General features: G+C 42.4%; 1 protein-coding gene across 2 annotated transcripts in view; it reads right to left on the bottom strand.

The window, feature by feature from the left end:
• Positions 1 to 867: 867 nt before the first annotated feature.
• The window catches only part of tet2 (tet methylcytosine dioxygenase 2), a 29,428-nt gene continuing 16,957 nt past the window's right edge, over positions 868 to 13,338 (bottom strand). For both annotated transcript variants that reach the window (XM_078261528.1, XM_078261527.1), the window contains 9 exons: positions 5,549 to 8,515; positions 5,376 to 5,466; positions 5,174 to 5,267; positions 4,856 to 5,064; positions 4,439 to 4,589; positions 4,270 to 4,359; positions 3,868 to 4,005; positions 3,321 to 3,669; positions 868 to 2,237 (listed from right to left, as the gene is read on the bottom strand). In XM_078261528.1, the coding sequence (XP_078117654.1) occupies positions 868 to 2,237; positions 3,321 to 3,669; positions 3,868 to 4,005; positions 4,270 to 4,359; positions 4,439 to 4,589; positions 4,856 to 5,064; positions 5,174 to 5,267; positions 5,376 to 5,466; positions 5,549 to 8,471 (5,415 nt within the window). In that variant the 5' untranslated portion in view covers positions 8,472 to 8,515. The remainder of the gene's footprint in view (positions 2,238 to 3,320; positions 3,670 to 3,867; positions 4,006 to 4,269; positions 4,360 to 4,438; positions 4,590 to 4,855; positions 5,065 to 5,173; positions 5,268 to 5,375; positions 5,467 to 5,548; positions 8,516 to 13,338) is intronic.

Raw genomic sequence — 13,338 nt, 5'->3', positions numbered from 1 at the left:
TGGAAAAAACAACATAACAAAATAACATAAACATAGACTTTTTCGTCAATGTTAAAAATGCACCATAAGAATGGCTCCATTTACAGTATAAATTACATAGAAAAGTGAAAGAAGCACCAACACAATGATAGTCTAAAAAAATCTTTTTGCATGAACTCAAAACAGTTTCATGGATTTGCTCAAATCCTCGATTCTAAATTCATCAATTAAATTTTAGTGATGCTTAGAAATGAATTACTGTCAATGTATCAATAGAGTATAACCATTTTCTTCTGATTTAAAGGTATTACCAAAAGATTCTCTTCATCAAAAAGTGCTCTAAAACACTGACTTGCCTAAAACCATTATGCTGATAATTTGATCGTGCAATGATATTTTCTGTGTCCTGTTGACATACACACATCATTCAGTGTCATTCATAGAGTGAGTTATGGTCATAGTGTGAAGGCATTTTAATTCAAATAAATGGTAATAAGCACACACTTTAGCACCGTGAATGTTGTCATTTACAAAGTCAGTGTTTTATGCCAAGAGTACAATTTAGTAAAAAAAAAAAAAAAAAAATGTAACTGTTTCCATTAAAAATAGGTCCTTGTGTATCAGACTGAAAGCACCAGAGATTTTGACAGTGTATCTTGCAAAAGTTGCCAAACAAAAATAAATACATCCTTAGGAGGGTCAAGAAGTAAAGATTGATTGTTAAAGAGGTGAAAGACCTGACGTGAAAGGTGATTTGTAGCTCATCTGATCACAGGTTCCTTTTTCAACGCTAAACTGTTGCTAACCTTACGGACAGGAAGGACTGTTTAGACAATGTGTCTTTGTTTGTCATAAATAAAGCACCTTGAATTTTCTTCTTCATGAGTGTTACACAAACTGACTGTAAGGCCCTGTGACCTTGGTGAAGGCGTATGGAGATGTATTGACATAGGTGTTTGTTGTGCACGACAAGGACCCCTCCATTAGTGCCTGGATAAAACGCTTGTAAGGAGGCTCCCCGGTGGTTTCTGAAGACTCTGGATGCTCACGCTTTGTCCCTTTCTTGCCCTTGCTAGGTGTCCCCTCACCACCATTCCTCTCTGCATCTTCCTCCTTCTCTCGAGCCTTCTCTGCCATTTTGGCTTCCCACAGTGCCAAACCATGCTTGGCCTCATTCATATTTTTGTGCTGGTAGAAGACCAAGGAGATGCGTGTTGGATGGTTGCGGTCTGGGTTTTTAACGGGGGTTGTGGCATGGAGCTCCCGTTTTGCACACTCAATAAGGACTGAGCCGTGGCTTGGTGCCACTGCCACACCACCGATGTCGGGGTCCAAGAAGTTGTGCTCATTGTCTGACCACACCTCAGGCTTTTGTGGGGTTGTGGGTGTCTGTGGTGTTCCAGGCTCCTGCTTAATACCAGAGCCCATGAGGCTCCCATTAGGCATACCTAACATTGACTGTGTTTCAGGGTTTAAACACCCGCCACTTAACTGAGCAGAAATCATCTGTGGGCGGGGCATGGCCATCTCTGTCTTGATTTGCATATGGAAAGGATCTTCGCCTGAGGCTAAGATTTGAGGGCTCCGAGATAGGTATGGATTTGGGTATCCTCCAAACTGATTGCCTTTGCTCACAGCAGTTGTATAGTCTAGACCTCCATGAGCTGAAGGTGCTCTTGAGAGGGGGTCCATAAACCGGGGGTCTGATGCTCCATTAGGACTATAAGGGGAGTAAGGTCTCATGGGGTGAACTGGCCTCATGCTGCAGGCATTGTAACCATTGACCTGTAAACCTGGCTCACCATACCTTGGCGGATAATTGACCTCATAACGTTGATGTACACCGTACTGCTGCTCTGAGTAAAGTGCAGGCCGCTGTTGTCGATACATGTCCAGGTGCTTTTGGTTTGAAGCACAGTATGCATGGTAACTGTCAAGGGGCATTCCTCCGTTACATTGATAACCTGGGTATGGACGATTTGATCCATTAATGTAAGAGTTCGGTACATGGAGTGGAGAGGGGTAAGGGCTGGCTGTTGTTAGTGGCTGAGGGGGATACATGGTGCTTGGCTTGGAAGTGCTTGGAAAAGACCCAGGGTGGTTGGGGAACCTGGGGTAGCTGGCTAAATTAGTTGAGCCAGGATAAGGAGAAAGAATGCTCTGGTGCTGTTGTTGCTGTAGTTGCTGATGATGGGCCCCAAGGGGGTGTGTTGGCTGACCTGACTGTAGGATTGCTCCCACAGCACCTGGAATAGGTCCTAGAAAACAAAACCCCCAAAGAATAAAGGCCTAAGCAGCAGCAAAACAATTACACTAATCTCTTTGTATGTTGACAAAACAGCCTTACAAGGAGAGATAAAATATTTAACCCCATTTCCAACTAGTATTAAAATCCGTCCTGAGTGATCCGATCACAAGTGGATAGCTCTAAGTACAAGTGTGAATCCATCCAGGATGCATTGAGGACACATTGAGATCCAATCACTCAGACCACATTCGCAGGGGGACTGGGTCACATCTAACCACATTCTTTTAGCAGTGTGTACACATATGGGTCCTGGGCCACATTAAGGACCGCCCCCGACTCAACTGTGAGCAGAACTACTACTAGAAAGTATTTCTCATGTCAAAGAAACCACTGAGAATAAATCGTGTGTTTTGGATGTTATTATTATACTGTTCTGGTGCAGCCTGCTCTTATATATCCCCGGCTGTCTGAAGCTCTGTGCCCCTTGGTTGCCTGGAACAGGCAGCCGCCTGTAGACAATTACCTTATTTTTAGTTTTATAAAACGTCCCCGAATTCACTAATATGTAGGATATTATTACACACATTCCTGCTCTAACTTCGCAATGTCTGCTGTTGCTATTTAGAAGCCGGTGAGCCTGAGTTGTCAAAGCAGGGGATGTAAAACGGTGAAATTCCTACAAATTCTTCACAATAAAAGCTGCAAGCCTACTGAGAGCTGGACACAGACTTTTAAAAAGATCTTTCTTTTCTGCACAGGTCCCGGCGATGGTCAGTAGATAACCTATTTCAGAACACAGACAGACTATAGGCAGCACTTTTTAATTAGTCATCACAAGTTTCTAATGTATGATTTATGTGACAGTACCAACTGAAATTTATCAACACAAACACAACCAGCCTATATGCAAACAGAAATGATGTGTGCGTTTCACTCAAGATGCATTTGGATACACATGTAGCTGCCAGGTGTGAACACACGTATTTAGAGCTGTCCATTTGTGATCAGATAACCCAGGACAGATTTTAAAACCAGGTGGAAACTCACTATAAGATACAATTTATTAAATGTGTCAGAATAAATGTTACCCTACCTGCCATAGGAGTGCTCGGAGCGGTATTCTCATAAGTGCCAGCTTTTGACTTGGCCAGGAGGGCCTTCTCTGCCCTTTCATTGTCCAGCATGGCATTTTTGTTGGCAGCTGCCTTCTTAGCATCTAGCTTTTTTTGCCGGCAAGACTTGGCGGGCTCTGCAAGCATGCGCACCTGACGACGGAAGGCACTGAGGACTTGAATGGCGCCTGTCTTGATTTTCTCCTGCTGACCCTCCTCACTGCCAAATTCATCAGTGTCGGAAGCCTTATAAAGAGGCAGTACATGGAGCTGCTCATCCTCTGGTATCTTTGCAATATCTCGGTTATCCTCACTTGTTAATGTACACACCTGAAAAACAGGGTGAGTTCAATACTTTTTGTTGGGGATGTCACATTAAACAAGAAATCTACTTTTGTTATTCCCATATCTGTTTTAAAGCCGCACTTCGATGGGACGTAGCTCGATGTGCAGTGTCTCTATATCTATTTCATTCTCAAACAAATACAACATACTTGGAAAGATAAACGTTTCCCAGTTTTTGCTTACCACAGTGCTGCCTCCCTGCATGTTGTGGAGGTCTCTGTGAGCGTGGGCACAGAAGTCCAGACAGGCAGTGACCCCAGAGAAGGGACGCCCCTCCTTGAGCCCCAGGCGACAATCTGTTGCTCTGTGTTCATGTTCCACCTGTGTCCAGGAACAGCAGGAGGTATATTATCATGTAGATATTTTGAGAAAAACCCATGCACAGTGTACTATTTTTGTTAATGTGTGCAAGTTGCATCACTCACATGTATACATGTGACTTAAAACCATGCTAGGCTTAGATTTGATCTGAAAATCAATTATACCTTTGAGAAACTGGACTTTTTTATTTATTTATCTGTATTATACATTTTTGATTATTTATTTAAATTTTATTAAATTTATTAAGTATCTAAATATACACACCTGGTTTCCATAAGCGTCAGGTGCCATTGTTTTATACAAGGGACCCAATAAGGTTGCTAGATTTTGAAAGTTGTGCTCCAGTTTCTCTTCCTGAAAGACAGAAAATAGCAGAAAATATTTAGTACCTTACTTAGCATATTATAATAATGTTACCATGGTGCATGTATACCTCTTTCATATCATCTCCTAGTAGTCTGAATTTTCTTGGGATTTTGCTCCGGGCAAACTTGCAGCCATTGTAGTACATGCTCCAGGAGCAGCCAAAGGAGAAAGAGGCTCCACAGTTGTCAGGATTTAACCCTTGGCATGCACAGGTCCTCCTAAAGAGGGAGGAGGACAAATAAACTAGGATTCAGTATTAATTAATACAGGTCAATTCAGTATAAGACCAAATTGATAACTGAGGATCAAATTGGGAACTGAAAGAGAGAAAAAAGAAAAGAAAAAACTCAACAGAAGCTTTTACTACATTTTCCCTCCCAAAAATATTTTAACCAAGAACCAAACATTCCTCTTGTGTGTTTGGTTAAAAAAAACTACTGTAGCCCACTGGGCCAGACTTAAGTTCTGTAGTGCTGTCACTTACTCCTCATTGATAGCACATCGTCTCTGGGTGAGGGCTCCATGCTTTGTTAGAGTTTCACGTAGCTCACTGTAGAGTTGGTCAGCCAAGCTGGGCAGGATGCCCTCCCAGACCAGGATTACTACAATGATGCAGGCGGTCTCACATTTGTGACCAGTGCGTTCTCGCACCAACACCAGTAGCTTTTCTTCCACACTGGATCGACGAATCACCTTAAAAGTGACAGGTATACAAATTTGTGGACATGCAGATATTTGAGGCATATACCAGGCCAGCTGATTTGCTTGCTTCTCAAATGAAATATACAAAAATGGTTCTTACCCATTTAGCTATGGGGCACCCTTGTGTACTTTTTCCTTCTTTGCCGGTGTATATTACTTTCTCAATCCTGATGGCGCGACCAATCAGACCAGACCTTCAATGCAGAGTAGAGGCATTAAAGTAAGTAAAATAGTACACAGTGGTTATTTAAAACACAGTGTATGTTTACAGTCATTTTTCAAAAGGTCAAATTTGTGGTTACCTTTTCTCCATCCTCTCCCGTATACCTGCAACACTCGGCGCTGACCCCAAGTGGGTGTAGTATGGGCCTTCATCCTTCTCACTGATTTGTTCTAAATATCATAAAGGAACACACATTAATATTTACACACCAACTGATCAACCATGTTTCAGAACCAACAACTTGAGACTCACCAACACAGTGGCAGGATGCAATGTCATATTGTGTTTTCATGGGTGTGTCTAGTAGGTTCTTTATAGGGGTATCCAATAGCTTCATAGGAGAGTCCATAAAGTTTTGTAGGAGGTGTTCCTTCTTAGGGGTGGAATCAGGTGGGTTTTTTTTAGCTACAGCGGCTGGGGCAGCTGCTGATGATTCCACTCCGGATAGGTCAGTGTTGGTTGACAGAATTGTGACAGGCCCAGAAGATTCCACCTTGACTTTATTTAAAGAATTGACGACAAGGGATTTCTTCTCAAACACAGGTGAAAGCTGGTACTGCCTCAGGCTTTGTTCCATGGAAGCCAAGATGTTTCCCTGCCCCTGCCTTCGCTCGCACAGGGATGGTTGATTCTCCTGCTTGACTTGCACTCCACCTATGCCTCCTTCTTGCATCTGTAACTGCTGCTCCTGCTGCTGCTGTGAACAAGGCAGCTCAAATCTGGGTCCATTTTCCATTTTCACAGCTCTCAGGCCATGTTTGGGGTCACTAGTGCTCTGAAGGGGATGAGGGGGGCCCTGGCGCTCCTTCCTTTGTAACAGGTGCATACGCAGGGCTGCATGGGGACCCACAGGTGCCGGAGGTAGTCGAGGTCCTCTTTGGAACTGAGTGCATGGTATCTTCAGCTGCTGTTCAGCCTCATGATACATCTGTGTTGATACCTGTTGGTTTAACGCGCCTCGTGGTAAGTGAGGTTGTGAGTGCGTAGAGGTCTGGGAGAAGTCTGCATGGTTGGGCTGGTGACTGTGGTCGTTAGGCCGCTGTGGTTGAAATTGCTTGAGGTTACTGCTGCCTGAGTTTGGTGGAAACTGCCTTTGAAGTTGTTGTAGCTGTTGCATCTCTGTTTTGTTATTGTAACTGAATGTTGCATGGTCGCTGTGCTGGGTGTGTTGGTTGTTGGACTGAGCAGAATTGTTTGTAAGAGTCTGATTAGGTTGAAGCTGTTGCTGACTTGGCTGACTGCGAGGTCTGTAATCAGGAGACTTGAGTTGCTGCCCCTCAAATTGCGGTGGGTGGGACAGTGGACGTTGAAGATGACAGTGCTCTTGTTGCTGCTGTTGCTGTGATGGTAAAAACCCAGGAGACAGTATATCCTGCAGGTCAGGGTCTTCACATAAGTGCTCTGACTGCATGTGGGTGTGGTAGCGGATGTCTGCCTGCTGATCTTGGCAGAAATTACGTTGCTCAGGCATTTTCTGGGGTAGAGGCTGCCGCATTTGAGGTGCTTTCAAATTTGATTGCCACTCAGGGGCAGTGTTGTGCTGGGCTGGAGCACAGTGTGTTTGGGCTGGGAGACAGTCCTGCTGTTGCTGCTGGAAGCTGTTAGACCCCTGGCTGCTATCTGTGAAACCTGCCTGTGTCTGGAATCTTTGCGCTGGATTTGGCTCCAACATCTGGCAGTGAACCTGGGAGTTAGCTGCCTGCTGCTCTGACTGCGGCTTAGCAGGGAAGCCCCTCCACATGTCCTGCTCTTGTGCCTGGGATGACGGGCCACTCGCTGTTTGTTGCTGGGAATGTGAAGAATTCAGCTCTACCCAGCCTCTCTGGTGGGAAGTCGAACCTGGCAAGTTGGCTCTCTGTTGAGATGTGTTCTCCATCCCGTTTTCTAACGCATGACGTGGCTGCTGGAGACTGGGCCCCGTGGGTCTCGTACTGTCAGCTCCATGTGAGTTCCCAGCATTTTGTTTAAAGGTCTGGGGTTGAAGACCATACTGGTGGCCCCTGTCAGTGCCATGGCGCTGATGCTGACCAGACCTGGTTTCTTCACTTTGTATCCCAGAGTTGGGAAAGGGTCCATATCCACCTGTCTTTGCTGCCTGTAGAGGAGCATTGCGCTCCAGAAAAGAGTTCTGGTTAAACTCTTGGTTGGCCTTCGCATATATATCTTGAGGATTTTTGTCCTCTGGATAGCACCGTGGCCCATTTTGATGTTGTTGTGAGCTATTGGCAGTATTTGTAGGTGCGATCATGCCAGGCAGCTGACCTAGAGTCAGCTCCTGACCAGAGTAAGATGGTGGCCGCTGCTGATGCTGTTGCTGCTGGTGGTCTGCTTTAAAATTGTTTGAGTATCCATTCACTACATAGTTGACGGAGTTATAATTGTTGCCTCCTTCAACATTGCCCAATGCCCCAGGCTGCTGTTGCTGTGAGTCGGGCATCTGAGCTGAATTGGGCAATCCTGAGGTTAAAGAGGGGGATTGAGCACCTTCACTGGACAGCTTATCTGCCAGTGAACCATTAACAGCATCTAGCTGTGGCCCAGATGTTTGTGGTGTGATTAACACTTGCTCAGGATAATACTGAGACAAGGTTTTCTCTAAAAGATCACCTGGAGTGCTTTCTATCGTGGAGGGGGGTGATACAGCACCGTTTGGAATCAAAACTTGTTTATTTCTTGGTAGACAGAAAATATCTCCATTAGAATAATTACAGTTCCTCTTGTCTAACTTAATCTCTGTCTGTGGGGTATTGCATTCAAACTCTGTTGCCTTTGTCATCTCAGGAAAGCTATCCACCAAACTGGAACTCATGTCATCATTTCTTTTAATCTCAGAATCTACTTTAAATTTCTTGGGCTGTTGGACCAGTAAGGATTGCTCAACGAGTGCATGCTTCAACTCTCCATTCATCAATTCTCCATTCATCACGTAGGATCCTTGATCAAACAGCCCATGTACTGAAGCAGGACTGTTGCTGTTCTCCCTGTGCCTCTTCATGGAGTTGACAACTGCACTGGGCTTATAATGGTTCCAGTTTGTATCCCCAGTGATCTGCAGCGAATCTCCCTCTGAAGACTGGCCTCCATTTTGGAGTTTGTGAGAGATGTTGCGAGATGTGCCAAATTGTGCTAATATCAGACTTTCTTCCGTCTCATGTCTGGTCTGTTCTGTTTCCATCTGGCCTGCTCAGAGTCCATCCACAGGGCTGCCCTCTGTCCGTCCTGCAGGGCAGAAAGAGAGAGAAATATTTGGTCATATCATTATTCAAGCAGAGGTATGTGTTCAAATACAATAATATGTACTATATAAAAGAAACAAAAGATTATACAGGACCCGGCATTTCCCACAGGATTTTATTTTAACCCAGATGTGTACAGGAACTTAACATGGTCAAATTATGATCTGCTGACAAACATCTAACTTCAGCACTCTTCAACTAGAGCAGAGATCTTCAACGAGGGTCCGTGACCCCTAGGGGGTCCTCAGAGTAAGTGCAGGGGGGCCGCCAAATTATTTAAAACATCTTTTTTTATTTTTTTTTATTTTTTTTTATTTTTTATTTAAATGTCTGAAAATATACATTAATATGAATCCAATATGTCAATAGCAAAGATAAATTGGCCTATTTGTGAAAACAATATATATTTACATATTGAAGACAAGCTTACTATAGATAAGCTAGCCACTATGGTAGCCTTACAGTTAAGCTTAAAGATTCACTGTGCCTTCCACATGTGTGTTTAATGTTAAAACATGATCATTTATTTTCATCCATTCGGCCCAGTTTAATACTTATACTCAATTTTATACAGTATATGCAGCAGGGGGTCCCTACTCGGTCTCTCTTTCAGCTAAGGGGTCCTTGGCCTAAAAAAAAAACGTTAAAGACCAGGGAACTAGAGGATTAGGTCTGAATATGGCCTTAGTGAAGGGAAGGTCAGCAGTGTAATGTGTTTGCACTTGGCATCGGATGTGTGTCAGCTGGCAACACATTTCTGTCATGGTATTAGATCCACCCTGACCTCATTCCTCAATTTAACATACACAGCTTAACAAAAGTTATCCTGAAGGTACACCATGTTTTCTGGTCACATTTTCCTTGCCCAGTATCAGGAGTGCATGGCATTAAGTGTTTCCTTCTGAATTATCACGTTCGTTCGTTTATTTCACACGTCGTCATTATATCATTAAACACAATTTCAGAAGGTACAATGATCATATGTAGGCCGCGTGAAGACCCTTATCTCACACTGAAAGCTGTGACTTCTTGTACATGTGAATAGTAAATTTAAAATCCCACAATAGGCCAAATGATTGTCACCCATACAACTGTTCTGCAGGTTAAAAAAAAAAGGGGGCGATATTAGGAAAGTGCGATGACTACATTGTTTTGAAACAAACCTTTAGGTTGCAAAAATGCCAATCAACCTGTTTGAGTTCAGTTTGCTTCCATAATGGAATATTTCTTTGACAAACATAGGGTGGAAAGAAGAAACACTAGGAACATGCTTTAAATTAACAGAGGAAAAATAAAAAATAAATATAACTGTAGTCAACATGCCAACCAGCAGCTTCTTGCTTCTTTTCAGACATACAGACAAATGCATCAGACAATAGCATGCGTCTAGATCCTGACCTTATTCCAGTTCTCTGCCACAAACATAAGTGTTCTGTTAAGTAACTTGCAATATAGGGTAAACTCGTAGGACTGTTTCCTATGAATTGGGTCTATTGGTTATAATATCAAAGGACAGAATATATTAAACCAAACATAAGTCTACTGATTAAAGGTAGTAGGATGCAAGATTAATGTCCCAGATGGTAGATGGGAGGAGGAGTTGGCTGCTCATCAGCTGTTCAGTCGCTGTATTCCTCACCCTGAACACATTGTAATGTCAAATATGCAAATACAACTCAGTTCTCAAGTTTGAGGCCTTTTGTTATCAGGGCTAAACTCTAGCATAGTGAGCTTTGTGCCATGAAGCTATAATGAGTACAGACTATAAACTCACCCCCACAAATGTTTCCCACACTAAATTAATCATCCTGATAAAGTTCTTTAATGTTTTTCAACTCTCTGATTTAAGTAAATGTTATTTGTTGTTGGAGCTACAAGGATAAATGTAAAAACCTCAAAATAAGAGTTTGGTAGCAACATATTGGTGAATATTTCACGTGGTAATCTAAATATGTTTTGTCTGGTTTGAGCTGATCATTAAATTTAGTATTTTGGCCAGTTGCAGAGGAGCTAGCTTTTAATTTGTATAGCTTGTGATGTTCACTGTAGGTCTAGTAACAATTAATAAAGTAATAAAAGTAATGTATGGAAAATAAGATCTCTACAGAAGGTTAAGCAGCAAACTGAGCTTATGGTTTCATTGCTGCTTTCCCTGCACACTCTCTCTCTGCCTAAAGCATATAGATACCAGTGATTCCAGTAGAACATTGCTTTGTGTCTGCCTCCCTCAATTATTAATGCATGTCACATCCGCCGAATCTGCAAAACAATTGCAGTGCGCAGGCACAAAGAGCCGTAGTCTAATCCATCATAATTATAAGCAACTCTCCTGCAGATGCTAAAGGAATGGATAGCTGATGAGCACCAAGAGGGGCCCAGATTCAGTGTTAAAGAGTGTTGAGCATTAAAGCTGGAGAGAAACCGATTGTACTGATTAGATTCATGGTTGGCAGGGGGTGAAGGGAGTTCAGATGTCCTTATACAGTATATTACAAAACCTAAGTTTGTCCTCAATGTCACTTTTACATTTGCATCAAAGAAAGTATAGTTACATGTATCTTGCATACATTGTATTTACCTGATTTTGACTCTTTTCACTGGCTTAAAAAAGAGAGACACACTTTCACTTATTTTTTTGTTTCTGTTTAGCCTGTGGTAATCAATGTACCACATTACCACAATATATGCAGCCACCTGTTTAAACAAGCCATGCTTGTCCCTGAACATTATATTCCTACATAGGTCGAAGGCGAGAAAAGATGCATTTTCCTGACTTTAATAGGTATCCTGAGGTTTTGTCTGCCTGCGCACAAGCATCCTATAGCCATGAACACTCACAGAAATTTGGAAGATTTTTTAAATACAACAGACATGTAAAGAAGCATTCTGTTGTAACTCAGATCATTTTCACACTACATGACTATTGTTCAAAAATGTATTGACAGCTTAAAATATATGTTTTTGTGAACGGTTTGGCACAGCATGGTGTCTAGTGTAAAATGTGTTCATCAAGACAATTTAGATTTGTGTAAGTTAAAAAGACTTCCTGCTTTATGTTCTCTGACTCTTAGGTCAGCGAAACACTCCATATGTACTACAAAATAAGTAAATAATGTCCTTGGAGCTCTGATTGAAGCTAGGGTCACAACTGCCGGCTGCTATGGTAAAGTTCAGAGAAATATGCTTTTCAACCTTTGAAAACATAATTGGATCCAGCTTTAGATTCCCACAAAACCCTACTATAGACTCACTATAGGCACCATATGATGTTGGGGAGGAGGGGGGGAGGGAGAAGAAATAGCTAAATATTTGAGGTACTATGGCATGTTTCATTTGGCATGATCATGCTCCATCATTGGGCCTGATTATCACATCTGGAAGTAGTTACTGCTGCTTATAATTCTGGCAGCCTTCACACGACATGTTTTATCCAAAGCCTGATAACCTTTTTTGAAAAATGTTTTTATATGTATAGTATTAATTTCAGCCACAACATGCATGGCCCTTTAAAGAAAAGCCATCTATTAATCATGTACATTGTTTCACATTGTCAGTGAATGACTATAAACAAATGTCAGGTTCAGTGACGCTTTGCAATTCATGGAAAGGTCTAAAATGAAAGTGAATTAGATTTTACTGTACAGATGGGTGTTATGATAATATATTCAGCTACACATATGAGTAGTATTTTATTTCAGATTGGGTCTTTCAACCAAAAACTTATTTCAATTGCTTTTCAAAAAGTTGCCCATTTCATAAAGTTATTCAAGACTTGGATACTAAGGTACTGTGCACTTACAGAGACAGTATTTATAATCAGGTTCCTCTATTTCCTTAAGCACAATGTCCAAACTGGTCGAGTGGACCATGATTGAGGCAAAAAAAAAGTCACTCTGTTGCAATTGTGGCCCAGTCGACCGTCTGGACCAAGACAACCTAAACCGGAAACTGTCAGGCCAAGCTCTGCCCAGGCAGGCGAGCTGGTCGACATAATGACCTACTCTGTCAATCACCCCTCCAGGACATTAGCAGCCCTGCAGACCCCCAAAGTTAGCATCCTAAATCTCCCACTAACGAGCCAAGCGGTTACAAGGGTGTCTGGAAGCTCCCACCGTTGTCACAACAGAGAAGCCAGCTGCCTGTTAGCAGGTGGAAGAGGGAAGCAGCACACCGAAAACAAAGACAGCTCTCAGGTCAATGGCTGAGGAAAAGAGCGAGTGAAGAGCTTGCATCCCAAATGTTAACTTAAAAACTGTCCTGCCTTGTTGTGAGTTTGATGAAAATATATGTTTGACATTACATAGAGAAGTTCAGAAAACTCAAGAAGAGCATGCAACCCCTCATTTAAACAAAACAAAGAAAAAACTAGCTTTTTACACACAATATCACTTGAATAGATCTAGTTCAGATGAATGGTTAGAAGGATTACATAGAATGATATAGTAATGTCAGATTTGAAAATGCTCACAATGTTCCCTTCTTTAATGGCTTTAAGGGAATGATTTCTTTTCTTGTTGTCAGACTACAGACTGTCGTCTAAGAACTGGGCCAATGTAATTCAAATGTAAAATAGCGCAAGACAATGTAACACTAATTCCATTAAAAGCAAGGATACACAAATTGTGTGGGTAACTCATTAGTTATATTTAGACAGCACTGGAACCTGAAGATGAAGAGTCTCGGGCAACAAGTTGCAGAACTAATCTCCCGTTTGCTGCTGTCAGACAGACAGATGTAAAGTGCCACAGCGGGACACCATCACCAGCATTGTAATCAAAAGCGACACTGAGCCTCTTTATGATTATG

Source organism: Sander vitreus, chromosome 2 (assembly GCF_031162955.1).
Source record: "Sander vitreus isolate 19-12246 chromosome 2, sanVit1, whole genome shotgun sequence".
In the NCBI taxonomy this organism is placed as follows: Eukaryota; Metazoa; Chordata; class Actinopteri; order Perciformes; family Percidae; genus Sander; species Sander vitreus.
This window is presented reverse-complemented; position numbering and strand designations above follow the sequence as displayed.